At 40.2% G+C, this 21,102-nt stretch overlaps 2 protein-coding genes across 4 annotated transcripts in view; both read right to left on the bottom strand.

Annotated features, from left to right (window-relative positions):
* The window catches only part of LOC147620533 (receptor-like protein kinase At3g21340), a 35,947-nt gene that overhangs the window by 11,380 nt on the left and 3,465 nt on the right, over positions 1–21,102 (bottom strand). The window lies entirely within an intron of this gene.
* On the bottom strand, positions 4,997–5,804 carry LOC147620534 (uncharacterized). Its single transcript, XM_086825503.1, has 2 exons — positions 5,674–5,804; positions 4,997–5,304 (listed from the first exon to the last, which is right to left on the bottom strand). The coding sequence occupies exons 1-2, from the start codon at positions 5,684–5,686 to the stop codon at positions 4,997–4,999; spliced, it is 321 nt and encodes a 106-aa protein (XP_086681629.1). The 5' UTR covers positions 5,687–5,804.

Raw genomic sequence — 21,102 nt, 5'->3', positions numbered from 1 at the left:
ATGGCATATGAATGGTGTATATGATATGTGAATGATGCTTCAATTCCAACCAATGCTACATAGATTTGCCATTAAATGCTTCATTTCTGAAATTTAGGGTTTCTCAATGTAATGAACCCCAATCAACTCCCAAAGCCCCAATGAATGCTTCAAAATTGCTAGAAATTGATGAAGGCACTCACCAATGGCATCCCTTAAGCTTCAATGACTGAAATTTGTTGAAGGAGCTTCATATTGATGAAAAACGTGGCCACTTTTAGCACTGATTTGCAGCCATGTAGAAGGTCAACAATGCTCATGAAAATGGCTTGAAAATGCTAACAAATCATGAGGTAGAGCAAGCATATGCTCCAAGGAAGGCTTATGAAGCAACTAGGCTTCCATTTCCCCATGAAAACGGCGCCGTTCGCCGTCAGGCTGCGCTGAAAATCGCCTTCTTTTCTCCACGATTTGATGAACAAAATTCACATAATGTCTTCATACCTTGCCTCTGATTGATTCCCCCAACTTTGCTTGCCATTTGGTGAAGGTTTGGTTGAGGAAAACCATGGCTAGGGTTGCAGGAAACTCCACAGAAGCAAAAACGTTTTTGGATTAAGTTTCCTAATCACGATTAACCATTTCCCCCAAATTTGGTCCAAACTTTTCAAAAAATTTGGTCCATACCCCCAGATTTGGTCCAGAAAGGGCAAAAATGGCCAAAATCACTCAAAATCTCAGCAATCTACATGAAATCTTCACCATATCCATGAGATTAAGCATGATTAGAGAAGATTTAGCAAGAATCACTCAAGGATTACAAGAAAATGAGAAAAAAAATTAAAAGAAACTCAAATTTTCAAGCAAATTTTCCCAACAACCCATGCATGCCCATGATCAAAATCAAGAGCTCTGATACCAATTGGAATGAAGGGATGTAATGCATGAAAATAAGAGCAAATCACCATGTAAACATGATGCCTAAGTGTGTTTAGTCTCTCACACCAAGAGAATGGAAATAGCCTTCCACAAGCCAAGAAGCCATGAGCTCCAAGAAACATAAGTTTCCATTTCTAAAAATGATCATCAAAAGTTACATCCATGGTCCAAGCCCCCTCTTTTATACCTGGACTTGCCCCCATTATTAACCCTATTTAATAAAGTTCCTACTTTATTACAAACTACAACAAATACCTATCTATCTATATCTATGTATCTTCTATACAATCCTATTGCCATGCTATCATTTACACTCCCTTTAACCTCCCCCTAAGAAAAACTACAACAAATATATATATATATATATATATATATATATATATATATATATATATATATATGCCACACACACACACATATATGTGAGTGGTCGTGAAGAACCAATTTGATTTTTCATGTTGTACACACACACACACACATATGTACACACACACACACACATATATGTGAGTGGTCGTGAAGAACCAATTTGATTTTTCATGTTGTACACACACACACACACATATGTATATATATGAGTGGCCGTGAAAAACCAATTTGAATTTTCATGTCGTGAAAAAATGACTTTTTTTCTATGATCATGCTATGAAAAACCAAACTAGTTTTCCACACCAAAGTGAATTCAAGCCAGCAAGGGGAAAACACAAAATCTTTACCAATCATACCTTCCTAAGTGTTCCGCTATGTACTTCTTTATTCTTTTAGACGTGAATATCTTAAGATATTCATGACCGTAAAAAATGAGATACAATTTTCACACCCAATCTAACCTTAATACATCAAAGTAACATCATTTGCAACCATAAAGCTAGTTTTTTATTGATGTGATTATCACCCAAAAAATCACATGTGAAATACCACCATTTATTTTTATATCTAAACCTCTAAATTTAGTTAGAAAACAAGATGATGGTCTCAACTTTCAAAACTGCATTAACAAAAAAAAAATGTATATGAACCCTTTCTTATATTTGGTTCATTTAGTGAGAAACTTATGAAAATAGTGTTGATTATTAAATAAAATGAGTAGATATTTCACTTAAAGTCTTATGAGATGTTTAAAAATGTGTGAAGTAGTCTCTTATTCTATAGTAACCAATATGGTTCAAAATTTATAAACTTTTATCTCAAACAAAGTGCCTAAAAGGATAGGTGTATATGTGCTTAGCTCTCACAAAATGCACCAGCAAAGCATAACATTGTACATAACATGTGTGCAAGATTTGGTCCTAGTCTATGATTGTTTCATCAGCTATAAAATTACATAACATGTGTGCAAGATTTGGTCCTAGTCTATGATTGTTTCATCAGCTATAAAATTACTTTTTTTGAGACTGTTAACTATCTTAGAATTTTCATTAAGATTTAAATTTGAGAGTTTGAATTGAGTTTTTAGCCTAAGGTAGATTGTATTACACCACATGTATGTTTCTAAAACAATGCACACCCAAAAACTTTGGAAAGCACTCAGAAATTGGCTAATGAAAGCCTTTGATCCAAATATAGCCCAAACAGCTCTACATTTAAACTGTAATTTGGCCTATGAATTCTTATGGAATTGGAAAGCCTAGAGGTAACCAATATGATCCCAAAAAATCCCAATTTTCCTTCACTATGTACTAGATGACATGGAAAAAGAAAACCTTTGATTTTCACTATCCATGTGTTCCAAATAATTCCATAAATTTGGTTAGTCGTGAGGACATAAATATGTCCTATTACCAAACTAGTGTTAAAGGACTTTCCAAGATTAGGCAAGAGGATGTAGTGGAGGACCTTAAAGATGCATATTTCTTCATTGCTACCATTAAGGAAATTCAGGCAAGTAGAAGAAATCAAGAACCCAAACAAAAAGACTCCTATAAAGCCAAGCCCTCGTGAAGTGAAGGGTGGACTGAAGAAGGTAAAGAGTATGTACATGATGATCTACCCCCTTTAACAACAAAGTTCTCTACAACATTTGGTCTCTGTAGCAGTAGATCCCGAAACAAGTATAGAGTTTGTTACTTTTTGATCGAATCTCAAGCAACATCCCTTGTTAGAGTACCTCAATAGGTACAATAATAGAAGCCTTTATTGTTTAACACAGAATCACGTCATCACATTATTATATCTCAATAGATACATTAATAGGAGTCTTTGTTTTTTGATATATAATCACATCATCACATAGTAGGAGGAGCCTATGTAGACTAAGATATTCAAAGAGACCCACGTTCCCTCTCCACAACAATAAGATCGACAAGCAAAAGGTGACACAAATTAGGTAAGGGAGAAGAAAGACGTCCCTAAAGTGGACCAAGAAGTGAAAGACAAATAAGAGCACCAAGAAGTGTAAGAGAAAGAAGACTTCCAAGGGAAAAGGAAGCTTCAAAAGAAGGAATTTGAGTCAAAATATATGGAAGCACATATAGCAGGACCATCAAGAAAGCATGACAGGGATAAAGATACAAAAAAATTAGAGGAGTGGCCAAGTAAGATAAGGTTCCCACTTAAAGATCTTATCCTACAAATGCATGCACCTCGGGTTTCTTACAGACCTCCAAGTCTTCCATATAGAGTCGAATCTTTTGAGTTTAATGACTGCATTGGAGCATTGTTTGGGTATGGTGTCTGATTGAAAACCTGAAGAAGAACGATGATGAGAATGAAGTTTGGTATTTGATTGCCCTATGCTCCAGTTACATACTTGATCATGTAGTCAGTACTTAAACACAAAAAGGCTTAAGGCTTATGAAGAATAACTCAAAAGAACAAAGGATAAGGTAGTTACAGAAAGATCAAAGAGGAGCAAAGCCAAGCAAGTGCCCTAGGGGCAGCAGAAAAGGTATGACAATCGTCACCAATGCTGAGAAAATTCTATCAACACCGCAGAGATACAATCGTTATACAAGTGTACACTATGTAAAGAGCCATCGTCATCATTGAAGAAAGAAGAAGGAAAAGTTATAAAAGGCTTTTATAAGTTCAAACCCTAGTTACTAAGGTTTGCTTCAAGGGATATCACACGTAGATAAGAGCCTTAAAATCATTGGCCTTTTCCTTGCACAAATTCAAATTGGCCTTTGGAGTTTCCTATACTTGTTATTTATTTCTACAATTATTAAAGTTTTAATGGAAAATTGTTCCACGTAAAGAATAAGAAGAGTTCAAGTAGATAAATGTGATTTGATGAGCAAATTTTCCTACAAAAGAAGTTTCTATGACATGTTTTTACACTGACTCAATGAGCTTCGACAAATGAATGTAGATAGATTAAGACAATCGAACTTCTCGTCTCTAGTGTAATCACCAATCAATACAAAGAGCAAGATAAGGAGTAGCTTTTCTTTGTCTTTATTTGCAGGGTTTAAATAAAACTAATAACTATATATATATATATATATATATATATATATATATATATCATTGAATCAATTAGAGTCATAGACATCGATTTTGTGCTCTACTTCTTATTACCATTGCAGGGTTTCAATAAAACTAATAACTATATATATATATATATCATTTCTCTCGGGCCTGTTGTAGTCCGAGCCACTAACCCCACCAGCCATTTGAGTCAGCAGCTCTTGCTTTTCTGACGCTAGTTTTTTGAGTGCGACTTGATTCTAACATGTGCTCTTTCGGCTTACCTATTTGTTGTCATCTCATCTAGCGGGTTGTAGGTTGACTTGCTATGCAGAGTTTTTGAGTTCATCTAGTTTTTTGCTATGATCTTTCAAGACGAAATTTGAGATTTTAAACTATTTTAATTCTTTCCCAAGTTGCGATGCATGTTCCTTCAGTGGAGCACAGCATCTCCCTACGATCTCAAAGATTTTGTTGAAGGAGGTCTCGGCTTGTTCTGTTTGTGTGGTCATGGCAAAGGCAGCAGATGTGGTTTCTGGGGTTTTTACTCCCCTCATTTGGATTGTATAATTTCACCTCCCTAGCCTAGGGCCGACTTTTGCACGTTTTTATGAAGGTCCGAAGTTCCTGCATGTAATTATTTGCAGCGTATGCCTCCTAGTCCTTCATCTTATGTGTGTTCCTTATAAACGACTTCCTTGCCTTCAACTTTCTGCATTATATAGCATCCTTTTGCCATTCCATCTGCAGTTTTTGCATGCCTTGCCTTCTCTAAGTTTGCCTCCCTGGCTATGTTTCTACTCAATTTTGCAAGCTTGTAGCTGGTTCCCTCGACTTTTCTTTTTACCTTCACGAGTTGGAGGTTGATTTCCAGTGTTTCCTCTTCAAAACTCCTCATCTTTGTGCGCATTTCTTCAGTTTTCTTTTGTTGGAGGTCCTCCTTGTCCCTCTCACTCTCTTGGAGTGTTAAACTTTGACCTGCTTCAAGAAATCCGATCTAGTCAAGACACAATACCTGATATATCCAAGTGCACGATGCAACTTTTCCATGTCCACTTCTCTGGACATCATTGGTACTATTTATAAAGTGATTTAGGAAGGGGAAAGATGGTGCAGGAGGCCAGGAAAATGGACATGCAGAGTGATATTATAGTGGTGATGCCGAGTAGGTTTCCTTTGAGACTTGTAGAGGTTACTATAGTGGTAGATGGGGTAGTGGAAGCGATGGTGGTGTTTCTTAGCAGTGGTAGATGGGGTGGTGGAGACAGTGATGGTGGTGGGCTCTAGTGGTAGATGGGACGGTGGAGGCGGTAGTGGGAGCCGTCGTGGTGGTCTTTTTTAACATACCTGTTTTCTGCATCTTTTAGGGGGCTGGCTTTGACCCGTAATCGAATGTCCTCTTGGGCTTTTTGGTTGAGGCTTTTGAGGCTAGAAAAGCTCTTAAAGCTTCTGTTGTTTTTGCTTTTGCTTTTTCTACTGCAATATGCTCTTGCTGCTGTGATGATGTTATTGCTGATGCAACAGTAACTACTGCTTGTATTATATCGATTGTGCTAGCAATAACGTTCTTTTTGGTTGCAACCATATTTAAATGTGGAAAAATGTTCATATTCGTTGAGATACCTCCCTCTGTTGTATTTCTATTATATTTTAGCTAACAAAGATTCCTGAAATATGTTGGCTCATGCTAAGTGCCCTTGTCCCTTGGCCTTGATCAGCCTATATGTCTATGGCTTTTACTCGTATATGTTGTCTTATGGGGGTATTCTAGATATGAAACGACACCTGTGATATGCCTTTTATCGATAGTTTTAAAAAATTATACGAGCAGGCTGGGCTTTCGTATCCCGATTGGTCACCATGATGTAGTTCCCCTCCTTTAGTTTTTGAGACACTCGTGGGATTGAGGATTCTTCTGCGCCTCATCCCAGTGGAGCTAAGTAGGCTTTAAGCTTCACCTTCTCTAGCCAATCCTTGTGGGTGTCCTCTGTTGCATGATTGATAGTAGTGAGGTTCTCACTTGTAATGTTTGAAATAGATCAGATTGAGAGTAGGAGTTGTGGAATAGTGCAAGTTAGTTATACAAAGAGCATCGAATGTTTAAACAACAGTTTGGATGAAGAATACATGTTCTTGCCGCCCATTGATTGTGACGAGACGTTTCATCTCATGAAGTGTTGTAGAATAAATGTGAACATCATGTTGGCACAACGATGAAAACAGATCGAAATTTACAGATTTCTATGCCTGCGATCGTTATAAAAAAAAGAACGTGCATCACATGATAGTTGAATGAAGTGGTGTAGTGTGCCCATTTTGAGCTTGTGAGGGTGGTGCGGTCCCATTCCACTGTTAAATAGCTTGTGAGGGTGGTGCGGTCCCATTCCACTGTTAAACAATAGTAATGCATTTCCTTCCTCACAGACCCTGAACTTGGAGATCCTATGACCGAGTTTTTTGTCCTCTTTTGTATCGATTTTTAGCTATCCATGCACTTTCGATCCTCTTCTGGTTTAGTTCTAGCAATTTATGTTTTCAGACCTGTACATACTCCTCTAGGCTTAGATTTTTTGTGATCGCAATCTAGAGGCTTAAAGACTCATGCATAGCACAGGTCTCCTTAACGCTGTCGAGGCTCCCTAGAGTCATCCTACCCAATCATCGTAAAATTATTAGAGAAAGAAACATTATGTAGTCAAGCCAATAAGTATATAGTTGGGACCATCCCGAACCTACCATCTTCAATAATAATATATGCCTATGAATTTATGGTCTTTTGTGGTATAAAAGTCAACAATTTTTATAAACAAGCTGTTTCCACTTAGAATCATAGGATTCTAAGTCCAAATTCAGAATCTGGGATGATTTTATCCTAATGTAAGATTTTACAGCAACCAAAACGGACACGAGATCGAGCCTATACGTAAATTCTTAGTTATTTTCAGTTAAAATATGATAAACTTAAACCTTAATAACTGCACGATTGGGTCTTTGATTGACAAATGGTTAGCACCCCTATGACCAATAAGACACCTCGGACATTTTTCGCCAAAAAAATCTTTTTGCATCGTCGGGTGCTCCGGCATGCATATCGAGGCAAGTAGCCCAAATTAGGAGTCCCACCCCAAAAAGATATCGTGCACACACTCAAGCGCCCATACAATGCTCATGCAAGGACCAAAGACCGACGGCCCTAGTGTACGGTCCACACAGACCACGTGGACTCCCATGCTGCCTTTAACCCGGAAGGTGCATGCGTACCATAACTTTTGCCCACGCACAGGTACCATTCCTTTCCCTAGGCCCATGCAAGCCACAAGTCGATGTACTTTCACTATACACTGTCCTTTGCACCCATGCTTTGCTCTTCCTTTCCTTGTACCCGTACCCGCACCTATATAAATCCCCCAGTACCTCGTGGTGGTCGAGACACCCAACACCTTCCTCTACTCATATCCATACTCTGCATAGCATTTGCACTCGATAGGCCATACCTGACACTCTATACGGTACTATAACCAACATCCCACTGCACCCCTCCTCTGGCAAGCCATTTTTGCCCATGTCCAAGGAAGCCCTCTGCATAATATTTTGCCTTCTCTCACCCTTGAGGGTAGAGTGTCCATAGCTGCTCTTTCCCCCATGTGTGTGAATAGACTTAAGGGAGAACTCCCCCTTCTCTCCCTCTAGCTGCAGTCTTCTCCCCTACAAATCGAGTTTAAGGACACCTTCCCCCCCATTAGTGGTGACTTTAGTAAGGGCTTTTAGGCTCTAAGAGCTAGTTCACACTTGGGAGTTTTTTGCTCATAACTTGAGCAAACGAGCTCCGATTTGAGATCCGACTAAAGCGTTAGATTTGTGACCTCATGGGCCACAAGAAGGCGGGAAGAATGGCTCCTTCACAAAATCACCAAGTATCACCTCGACAGATGCGCACAACAATGAGTCTAGAGAGATTGCTCCAGATGCCGCCCCATCTCTCCCCTTGGGAGCCCCACAAGGAATTAATGACCTGGTTAACTTGGTGATCGTTTAAAAGGATGTTTTTTTAATTTAATGTTAACTTTATGAAATTAAGAAAGAAGACTCCACTTTTCTTTAGACCAAAATTTTTATGAAATTATTGTTTTGTCAAGAAAAGTGAAGAAACCTGTTACATTCTGTAGTTTAATTATAAATTAATATCTTAATTGAGTTAAGAAGTACAGGTAAATCTTCTCCCCGCCTCGATGCTAACCTCATTTTTGTGCTCGTGTAGCCAGGCAGGACGACGTTAGCGAGGCTCCGAGTCGACCCAAGGTATCCCTCATACCATTGGGAGGATGAGATATCACCAATGGAAGCGAATATTATAATGCTACCTCGTTCTGCGAGCCTAGGCTAGTGCGGTGAATAAGCCCTCCCTAGCATGTAGACATCCCTTTGAAGGATGGGAGGATCAAGTGATAGATCCTGAGAGTGCGACAGGCCGGCTTGAGATCCTCGCCAGTTACGACGATGAGGTGTATGGTCCCGTAGGATTTCCCTACCTATAGAGGTTGGAAGGCCGAATTCTAGATCATCTCCACAGAATAAAGTAAAGAGCTTGGATTTGGCTATGAATAATTTTGAACATTGTATCTATTTTTTTTAAAAAAAATTGTTTCGAAACATTGTGTATTATTGATAAGGACTATTTAAACAAACCATGTGTAAGGCCTTTAATCAAGGAACTTGTTTATTTATGTCAAACAGTGTGGTAGGGTTAATTAGAAAACAAATTGACGCGTGAGTTGGGTGGAAACTGGGAGGATGGAATGCCTTGATGGCAACATCCTATGGACAGGTGGACCCGATTAGTCGGGTAACTTTCTAATAAATTAATTAAAGCTTTACATTAGATAAATAAATCCATGGGTAACCCTACTCTAGAGGATTAGGTTGGCGGCTGTGCCTTATATAGATGAGGAAAAAAGCGTTGCTTCTAGAATTCAAGAATAGAGGTTGCCCGAGTTAAGGTCGATCACTCTATGAGTGGTTTGATTTTAGAAATCCTTTAGAAAGACCATGCTCCCCCTGCGGGATAGAGCTAGGTCATACCTACTAATTGTATCCTTGTATCTTACATGGTCAAGGTGTCGACGAGTAGGAAATTATCCCAAGTTAGACTTAGTGGACTATCTTAAAGGTTTCCCCTATTTAGGAAGGGGGACCTTACAATTGATATCAGAGCCAATCTTAGTTCCTAGGACTTGTCAATAGAGATTGTTTTGGAATATATGTTTTACCTAATGCTGATTGATGAAATAACTTACTAGAACAATATAAATTGGTGATTGAACGATTCTAGGAAGAGGTTGATGCCTACTAAAGATTCTTAGTCTTCTAGTGCATCTTCTAGACGGCTTGTCACTCTTCAAATTTTGAGTTCCGTGATACTATGGTGTAGATACTTGAGAGATTATCCCTCCCTCATACCTCTCATATCCCAAAGCGGGTAGGGTAGAGATCACCTTTGGAATCGCGGGCCGAGGTATTTTTTTATCTAAGTAGACCAAACTGGGAACATTACCACCAATCATTGGATTGAAAAGTTGAAGATGGTCCGTTTATTTTGGTTCATGGGTACTCCTAGGCCCGACAATTCTGTGACCATAGATGGGAATTGCATACCACAAGACGGCTCGGTATATGACTAAGTAATGCAGGTGTTACCCACTAATAGAGTAACCATTTTGGGACACATCCCAAGCCAAAGTCTACCACCCCTACCATAAGTCTTCTGGGTCTTAGAAACTACGACACTCAGGGGGGGAGGGTCACTCATAAATTTGTAAGCGTAGCACGTGGTTTGAACAGAAGGGGTTCTTAAAAGCCCTTTTTTACACAATTTTTACATACAGAAGGGTACCATTTAAAGGGGGTATTTACAGATTGAATAGAAGAAGGGTGTGTTTTATTCATGAAAATTTTACAGATAAGGGGTTTTTAAATTAGGCCTTGAACGCATGTGATATAGAGAGTTTACATATAGTGAACCCTCGAGCTCCATATTCTACCTATGTGAACCGGTCTAGTCTCATGTCTAGTTGAGCCTAGGATTTTTCTTTTATTATGAATAAGACTAATTATATTAGTTTCAAACCTTTGTAATAAGTTTTATCCTTGTAAATATTCGAGAAATAAAATGATTTCAAAAGTTTCACTTTTAAAAGCATGTGCGTAATGTAAAGTATGAGTCTTGTAATCTTAAAATTTAATCTTACGATGATGACCAGGACGTTCAGCCTCCAACTCCCAATGCACTATATAAGGATGTCCAAGAGAAGAAGCTCCTACTCAAGCAAATGCAACCTCCCTCCTTTAAGGGGGAACGTTCAGCCTCCAACTCCCAATGCACTATATAAGGATGTCCAAGAGAAGAAGCTCCTACTCAAGCAAATGCAACCTCCCTCCTTTAAGGGGGAACGTTTAAAATTTGAGAAGGATGCTGAGGTTTGGATCGAATCAACGGATGATTATTTCTCAGCTACCAGTACTGGAGCAGCAAACCAGTCCATGCTTGCACGATTTTGACTCACCAAGGATGCTAAGCTTTGGTGGAAGCAATGGTGCCGTGACAAGAAAGTCACTGAACACTCCCAAACATGGGAGGATATCAAGTAGGCTATTAAGGGAAGATATCTCCCGCCATCTCATGAATTCATCAAGATGAATGAATTTTTTAGTCTCAAGGAGCTCAGTTTAACCTTGGAAGAATACTATTATAAATTCATCACTCTTTCGGAAGTATTCCCCGGCCATGACAACTTCTGCCAAGGCTTGAATAAACCCTTAGATTCTAGCCTCAAAGCATTGAGGCCAAGAACAGTGCAAGATGCTCTTATACAAGCAAAGCCTCTTGTGAAAGAGTTGAAGTCTAGTAAAGCTAAGCCTCAAAAGAGATCTTACCCTGAAGCACACCCTAAAGATCAATCTTACAAGAAGCCCCAACAGAATGCTCCCTACTACAATCCAGGGAGGCAAATTGACTCTTTTGTTCCCTACTCATATGCTGCTTCTTCTAGAGAGGCCCCTCTCTGTTGCAAATGCAATGAGCCAGAACACTTTAGGGCCAACTGTCCCAGGCTAGCATCATCTTTTCCTCAAAGTGGTAGATCAAATCAAGGCCGTGGAAACCCCATCCACCAAGGTGCAAGAGGTAGTGGACGTGGTAGGGTCGTGGAGCAGTTTCTTGCATCGCCTGTGCTATGATCGAAAACCAACTCTGGAGATTGCTGAAGAAAAACGTGCCACCGTCCATGTGGCGGTAGAACATCAAGGTTTATTGTCACAGTACCCATTCATTACTTTCTCTAAGGTGTTTACAAAAATTAAATGTGGGTCAAAAACTGGCTAGAAGAATGATTGTAGAACTAGCTAGTGGGAAGGAAGTAGTGTCTCAACATTCTTGTAGGAAACCTTGATTTTGAATTAGGTACTGAACAAACTCATGGACATTTTAGAGTCCTGCCATTAGGAATTTATAATTGGATCCTTGAAATGGACTGGCTTATTACAAACAATGCTAGTATTCACTATAAACCAGGGGAGTATCACTTTTAAAAATGAGCATGGCCAAGTAGTATCAGTTAAGGGAAAGACAGGTAAACCTAAGTTTAGGGTAGTCAAAGGTAAAGCATCTTCTCAAGGGAGCACATAAGGGACAACAAGTTTTCCTAGTTAAGCTCAACAAAGCTGCTAAACCTAGTAAAGAAGAAGAACCCTCTTGGCCGCACCAAGAATTCTTTGACATCTTTCGTGGACGAGCTCATAGGGCTACCGCCTCTTGGAGAAGTCGATCATGAAATTTAGGTGATCCCTGGTGCTCAACCTATCTCAAAAACACCCTATAAAATATCGCTTCCTGAAGCCATTGAGCTTAAGGAGCAACTTTTCCAACTCATTGAGTAAGGATTTATATGCCCCAGGAGCTCTCCTTGGGGAGCACCCGTTCTTTTCCAAAAAAATAAGGACTACACTCTTCGTCTCTGCAAAGATTATCGGGGTTTAAATCAAGGCACTATCAAGAATAAGTATTATATCCCTCGCATTGAATACTTCTTGACACGCTTCATGGGGTCAATTGTTTCTCAAAAATAGACTTAAGGTCTGGTTACGACCAAATTAGATTCAAGGAAGCAGATACACCCAAAATAGCTTTCAATACCCATTATGGCCACTATGAGTTTACTATCATATGTCATCCGGGCAGACCAATGCTCCTAAAACCTTCAACTGCCTAATGCAAGATATATTCTTTCGCTACTTGGATAAATTTTTACGTATCTTCTTTGATGACATCTTAGAATACTCCACATAGATGGACGAGCATGAAGAGCATGTGCGTAGAGTTCTGCAATTGCTACGTAAGCATAAACTCTATGCCAAGAAGAGAAAATGTATCTTCTTTACTCATCAGATTGAGTATCTTGGATTGTTTGTCTCCCAAGATGGTACCTCGGTAGATCCTGCCAAGGTCAAGGATATCTTGCAATGGCCATCCCCTAAATCAATCCGCGACGTTCGTGGATTTTGGGAATCACAGGATGGTACAAAATTTTCATCAAAGATTATGCCTTGGTAGCTGCACCCTTAACGGATCTTCTTAAGAAGGATTGCAAAATAGTGTGGTTGCCAAGCCATCAAGTCAACTTTGATCAACTCAAAGCCATCATTATCTCAGTACCAAATCCTAGAACTTCTTGATTTCACTAGGGCATTTGAGGTGGTTACTGATGCCAGTAGTCTAGCACTTGGTCGTGTCTTAGGACAAGAGGGAAGACCAATGGCTTATACTTCTTTGCAAGTTGAAGCAATATGAAGAAAATTATGCCACTCGTGATTTGGAGCTCTTAGTAATTGTTCATTGCCTCAAATTATGGAGACATTGTCTCTTAGGGGCGAATTCCATCTCATAAACTGACCACAAGAGTCTGACATTGATCTTCACCTAGCCTAATGTCAACATGAGGTAGAGAAGATGGATTGAAATCCTACAAGAATATGACTTTGACATCAAATTCCACCCTGAAAATGATAATGTGGGAGCGGATGCACTACCGCAAATCTTTCTTGAGTGCAATTTTGATGCCAATTGATCCCATACTGGACAAGGTCAAAGAAGTCTCATTTCATGATCTTGATTACCATAGGATGGTGAAGTTAGTAGAAGAAGGAGGAACTTTAGAGAAAGAGAAAAATATAATCAAGGGGTACTTCATCCATGATGGGAGTCTTTAGTTCAATCACATGCTATGTATTGATAAGGATCTTGCTGTAAACAAGCTAATCCTCCATGAAGATCATGATAGCCCTGCTCTGCAGGGCATGCAGGCTATGCAAAAAACATTGAATACTGTAAGGAGGAGCTATCATTGGGCGCGCTTGAAAAATAGTGTCATTCAGCACTTGAAGCGATGTCTCTCATGTGAAAGGATCAAAGCAGAAAGAGTCAAGATGCGTGGGAAGCTTCAACACTTGGATATCCCCCAGATGAAGTGGGAATGCATTAGCATGGATTTTTTCACAAATATTCCCATTGTACAAGGAGGATTTGACTCCATTTTAGCAGTGGTGGTGGAATTGCTTACCAAAGTAGCTCATCTTATACCAACAAAGAAACCTTTAAAGCTTCTGATGTTACCCAGTTATTCATCAAGGAGGTCTTCAAGATTCATGGTCTCCCGAAGAGGATAGTCAGTGATTGAGATTCAGATTTCACTTCGAAATTCTCGCATTCCTTATTTCAGGCCGCCTTGGAAACTCAACTTTGCTTTAGTACAGCTTATTATCCAGAGACCAATGGCCAGGCTGAGAGAGTCAACCAAGTAATTGAAGACATTCTTAGAGAATATTGTGGACGAGAACCAAAAAGATGGATTCAATACCTTCCTTTGGTAGACTTCCCTTATAATACATCTTATCATCACACTCGGGGGATTCACTATATATAAACTCTCTATATCAATGTGTGTTCAAGGCCTAATTCAAAAACCCATTATTTGTAAATTTTTCATGAATAAAACCCACCCTTTTTCTATTTAATCTGTAAATACCCCTTTATTTTTATGGTACCCTTCTATAATATGTAAAAAATATGCAAAAAAGGGATTTTAAAACCCCCTTCTATTGAACCCATGTGCTACGCTTACATATTTAGAGTGACCCCCCTCCCCCCCCCCCCACCGAGTCATCAGAGCATAGGAATGTCACCATTCAAAGCACTCTATGGTGGACAAGAATGTTTATCTCCTCTAAATTTCTCTGATCCAACCATAAGAGTTGAGGCATCCAAAAAAATGCTCGAAGAGATGGAGGAACAGACCAAGGCAATCCAAAAAGATATTAAAGTTGCTCAAGATCGGCAAAAGCATTATGCTGACACAAGGAGGTCTAAAACGATCTTAAAGGAAGGAGACAAAGTTCTTCACGAATGCGACCCAAGCATAGTTCTCTATCACTTGGGAAATATAAGAAACTCAATCCAAGATAATGTGGACCCTATATAGTTATCAGGTGTTTGGGTAAAAGTGCCTATAAGATCCAACTCCTCCTAGCCCATATCAAGGTCCACAATGTATTTCATGTAAGTTTGTTAAAGCCTTATGTACTAGTCTGGATCATATTCTTGATGATGAACAAGTTGTAATCCTAACTCAGGGAGTCCTTGAGTTGTAGCCTAGTAGGATCATAGATTCTAGAGAAAGACAACTCCGTAATAGAACTCTTGTAGAACATCTAGTAGAGTGGAAAGATTACCCTAACGAAGATGCGACTTGGGAAGATGAAGCGAAACTCTTAAAGGATTACCTCAAATTCATGACAAGATGAGGACATCTCGATTTCTTTAAGGGGGAAAGGATGTAACAAGCCCATCTTCAATAATAATATATGCCCATGAATTTATGACTTTTGTGGTGTAAAAATGAACAATTTTAATAAAATATCTGTTTCCACTTAGAATCTTAGAATTCTGAGTCCAAATTCAAAGTTTGTGCATGATTTTTCCTAATATAGAGTTTTAGGGTATCCAAAACGAACACCGGATCAAGCCTATACGTAAATTTTTAGTTATTTTCAATTAAAATACGATAAAATTAAACCTTAAAAAAAGCATGACCAGATGTTCGATTAACAAACGGTCAGCACCCCTACGACCAAGAAGACACCTCGGACATTTTCGCCCAAAAACATTTTTTCGCACCATCGGGCGCTCCGACATGCATATCGAGGCCGGTGCCCCAAGTTAGATGTCCTACCCCAAAAAGATGGCATACACGCACTTGGGAACCTGTACAGTGCCCGTGCAAGGAGTAAAGACCGATCGCCCTAGTGCATGGTCCACATGGACCGCCACGTGCACACCCATGCTGCCTTTGCCCCGGAAGGTACATGCATACCATAGCTTTTGCCCATGCACAGGTACCCTTCCTTTCTAAGTACCATGCAAGCCACAGGTCCGTGTACTTTCACCGCACACCATTCTTTGCACCCATGATTTGCTCTTCCTTTCCCTGCACCCATACCCATATCCGCACCTATATAAATCTCCCAGTACCTCGTGGTCGAGACACCCAACACCTTGCTCTACCCGTACCCGCCAACACTCTACACAACATCTGTACCCGACAGGCCAGTGCACCCCTCCTCCAGTAAGCCATTTTTTCCCATCTCCAAGTAAGCCCTCTGTATAATATTTTGCCTCCTCTCACCCTTGAGGATAGAGTGTCCTTAGCTGCTCTGCCTGCACCGCCCCCCCCCCGTGTGAAAAGACTTAAGGGAGTACTCCCCGTTATCTCCCTCTATCTACCGCCTTCTTCCCTATAAATTAAGTTTAAGGACACCTCCCCTCCATTAACAGGGTGCCTGTAGAGTAAGGGCTTTTATAGGCTCTTAGAGGTGGTTCATACCTAGGAGTTTTTTGCTCATAACTTGAGCAAATGAGCTCCGATTTGAGATCCAAATGAAGCCTTGGATTCGTGACGTCGTGGGCCACAAGAAGGTGGGAAGAATGGCTCCCTCACAAAAGTTCCAAAATATCACCTCGAGAGACGTGCGCAACAATGAGTCAAGAGGTTCCACCAGATGCCGCCTCATCTCTCCCCTTGGGAGCCCCACTAGGAATTAATGACCATGTTAGCTTGGTCATCATTTAAAAGGAGATTTTTTAAATTAATCTTTAATGTTAACTTTAGGAAGTTAAGAAAGAAGATGCCACTTTTCTTTATACCAAAATTTTTGTGAAATTGTTGCTTTGTGAGTCATGAAATCTGTCATATTCTGTAGATTGATATTTGTAAATCGTTATCTTCATTCAATTAAGAAGTACGGGTATATATTCTCCCTGCCTCGACGCTAACCCCGTTTTCGTGCTTGTGTAGCCGGGCGGCGACATTAGCAAAGCCTGGAGTCTACCCAAGGTATCCCTCATACCATTCGCAGAATGAGATTTTGCAAATGGAAGTGAATATTATAATGTTGCCTAGTTCTACGGGCCCAGGCTAGTGCGGTGAGTAACCCCTTCTTAGCATGTAGACATCCCTCTAAGGGGCGGGGGGATCAAGGGATGCAACCTGAGAGGGAGAGAGGTCAACTTGAGTCCTCACCAGCTGTCGATAAGGTGTATGGTCCCATAGGGATAGGGATTTCCCACTCTATAGATCAAGGGGCGGGGGGATCAAGGGATGCAACCTGAGAGGGAGAGAGGTCAACTTGAGTCCTCACCAGCTGTCGATAAGGTGTATGGTCCCATAGGGATAGGGATTTCCCAGTCTATAGAGGCTGGAAGGCCACATTCTAGATCATCGGCAGAATAAAGTAAAGAGCTTGGATTTGGCTATGAATAATTTTGAACATTGTATCTATTTTTTAAAAAAATCTTTGTTTGTAAACATTGTGTATAATTGATAAAGATTGTTTAAATGAACCATGTGTAAGGCCTTTAATTAAGAAACTTGTTTGTTTATGTCAAATAGTGTGATAGGATTAATTAGAAAACAAATTAACGCGTAAGTTGAGTGAAAAGTACGAGGATGAAATGCCTTGATGGAAACATCGTATGGATAGGTGGACCTGATTAGTCGGGTAACTTTCCAATAATTTAATTAAAGCTCTACGTTATATAAATAAATCCCTGGGGGCAACCTTACTCTAGAGGACTAGGTCAGCGGATGTGCCTTGCATAGATGAGGAAAAAAGTGTTGTTTCTAAAAGTCAAAAATAAAGGTTGCTTGAGTTAAGGTCGATCACTCTATGAGTGGTTGAATTTAGAAATCCTTTAGAAAGACCACACTCCCCATGCGGGATAGAACTAGGTCATACCTACTAATCATATCCTTGTATTTTACATGGTCAAGGTGTCAATGAGTAGGAATTTATCCCAAGTTAGACTTATTAGACTATCTTCAAGATTTTCCCTATTTAGGAAGGGGAGGGACCTTACAGAACCCAACCCCAATAACCAGTTGCTTATGATCCTATTCTATCATCGAAAAAGGATATTATCACCAATTGTTCCCAGTTCACCTCGTGAGGTTACTTCCCATTCTTAAGCATGGATTACTATACGATAATCTTTGTTTTCTTTTTGACTAACTCCATGGCACTACTACCTTCACCCCATACACTAGGTTGAACGGTGTCATTTATATAATCACTTTATAGGCTATTCTGAAAGCCCATGGAGTGGGAATGAAGCATTTGGTCCCATATGATCTATTCTCATTAATAATCTTTTTTCAACTCGCCTTTGGCCCAAGATCCTCCCATAGTTACTAATTTTCACCACCCGTTGATGCTTATTTATCCACCCATAGGCAATACCACTAAGGAAGCTCCAAGGGGGGTTTTGAACTGAGGACCTCTTGGTCCTAGGCAAACACCTTCACCACTTGAGCTATCACCTTATTGCCTTCTCATTAACAATCTTGTTCAAAACATCTTTCAAAACATGATTAGTTCCTTCTTCTCATCTATCAGCCTTTGATCAACTTCTTTTGTATGATCATGTGTTATGTCAGTTCTCTAACCACATCATTCAGAATATGTCCTCCTACTCACCAATTAAATAGGACATAAAAATCTGGTCATGGTGTTCTCGTATAAGAACCTTGCCACTAAATTGGCAAAACTATCAATTATTAATGATCTAGATTCCACTCACATAGTGAGTGCACTAGTCTATGGCCAGTAGAACATGCTTACTATGTGTGTATTGTGCTAATGGTTTGAACAAACCCACAAAATCTAGATCTCTATTTTGAAATGATTTAGTAGCAAGACTAGATTTAATGGCATTATTGCAGTAGGCTCACCAAGCCTCTAATAGACATCACATTGCTTCACGTAATTCCAAGGATCCTTCAAAATAATTGACCATGCATGTTATCTCTCTCTACAAGTGCTCTCCAGTTATTCCTTAGTGTGTCTCTCTCATCATAACATTTAGCTCATGATCCCACAAATGGTGGTGGGAGTATCTGGTCATTGCACATGCAATACATACAACACTACTTGTTGACAAAATATAGCATTACCCCAGGGCTTCCCAATATGTCATTGAGTAGTTCTTTTTCTACTTTGCAACTAGCATTAGAACATTACCTATGGCAACATCATCCACATACACATGGAAACTTTTTTCTCAAATCTGATGGTTCTAGGATTAGTGCCTAAACCAACATCTTCTTCAATTTTTAATATTAAACAAAAAATATAAAAAATTATAAAATAATCAAGACATAATTCACTCTTAAAATTAGAATGCATCGTATTGTTGTATTATTAAAATTATAATATTTAGCATACTAAATAATAAGTATTATCAAATAGAGACTCGTGTCCATAACTATAAAACTTTAAACTTTATCTACTTTAATTACTCTTAAAATTTTGCCTCTAAAAGAGAGACTATCAAGAGACAATAATAAACATGTGTATAAAATAGATACTGTTGATAGTGTGAAGGGGTGGGAACCATAAAACATCAGATTACACATGTTGGTGGCCATCGAGCCATCAAGCCATCAGCCGCTACCCAGTCTCACCACCCAATATATCCATTGGGCAACAAACTCTGGGGCACAAATCTTATTTCTTGTAAAAACCAATGTAGTAGCCGGGTAGATGTAAAACAGAAAAGTATCTTCGATAGACGATGTGGACGGGAAGCCAGGAGTCTCCACCTCACGGCCCCCCTTGCTTCACTCTCACCCGGTCCCCCACTCCCCCCTCACCAACCACTCCCGCTAGCCCTTGTTGTTGGCGGATGCTATCCCATAAGAGAAAGGTGGTTGTGGGGTGGCCGTCAAGCACAACAAGCATGGACTTGGAGTGCAGCATGTGGCCATTCCCCCCAAGAGAAGAGGAGCAGAAGTCATCACATTGTGTAGCAGAGAGTAGAGCCCAGGGGCAAACAACAAAGAAACCCGAGCTTGGTGGTGGATGTCGGAGAGCACATCAAAGCACAACAGAGCTAGTCACCAGAGAGGAGAATGGGCAGTGGCCATTCTCAATTGCAGCAAAGGCTGTCGATGTAGTGCTTGGTGGATTTTGTCAAAGCAAAGAGAAGAGGCTGGGGGTGGCCATTAGAGAGCATAGCTCGTAGTTGTAGCAGCGCTTAGCTAGAGTAGAGTCATCATTAAGCATGCAACATAGTTGTGCAGGTGTCCCAGCAGAGCTAGACGGCTACATCTGTAGAAGAACCCGCAGTCACTAGTCGGTAGCATCTATAGCAGCTCCCCATGGCAGCAGCCGTTGTCAAACCGTGCTCACCAAGAAGAAAACACATTAAAATTTTAAAAGAATCCCTAACCCTTAAGCCTTAGCCCCACCACCCCCCGGGCCCCCTCTCTCTCACTGGCACCACCTCCCTGTCTCCTCTCCACCATGCAGCTTTCTATGGCCAACCTGATGTACTTTGGTTGCTTTTGAAGAATAAGGCTACGGTGGATGCAATGAATTGTCACAAACAGATGCCATTGATGTTTGCTTGCAAGCATGGAAGAGTAGCTTGCATCATTGAGCTGTGGTGGAAGGGAGAGCTAATGTCCTCATATTTGATGCATCCCATGGGAGGACTTGCATGCAGTATAAACAGTGGGTACCTCCCCTGCCTTCACTTTATCTTGATGCAGCAAAAGTTATGTGTGAGGCTGCCTTGACACATGCTGATGATAATTGGGAGAAGCAGACCGTGACACATGCTGATGATACTTGGGAGAAGCGGACCTTTTCTGTTGATGAGAAGCGGATCTTTTATGTACTGGCCTTGGCCATGTTTCATTTTGTATCTTTGTATGCCTCGACTTCGTGCTGGAAGTTTTGCCAAGACAAAGTGGCCAATGATTATTGTTTAGATTGGTTTTGTGCTTTTGTTGGTGTTAACCTTCCTATTGCCGGATGCTTTTTTCGGGGGATGACAGTGGTAATACAGTTAGTGATCGCTTGCTCGAATGATGAAGTGCCCAGGAGCTCTAAGAAATAGCTTGCTGAATGAAGTGGAGCTCCCTATTAAATCATTTTTTTCCTACAGCTCGTTGGATGAAGGTGCCCACCAAGAGCCTAGTTGATTCATTTTTATTTATTTTGTATCTCTCCAAAAGGTTTGCGTAGAAGGATCATTGTATGAGGTATGCCTAGCAGCCTGCTTGCCGGATGTGTTTCTCGGAGGCTCACCTTTGTTTTCTTGGCATTCACCGGGACAGTGAATTGAGTAGTAGTGGGTGACCTGTGCATGGGAAGCTAGTTCCTCCACAC

This window comes from Cibotium barometz, chromosome 31 (genome assembly GCF_041138505.1).
Source record: "Cibotium barometz isolate CiBa-2024 chromosome 31, ASM4113850v1, whole genome shotgun sequence".
NCBI lineage: Eukaryota > Viridiplantae > Streptophyta > Polypodiopsida > Cyatheales > Cibotiaceae > Cibotium > Cibotium barometz.
The sequence above is the reverse complement of the archived record's forward strand: the minus strand, read 5'-3'. Positions and strand labels throughout refer to the sequence as shown.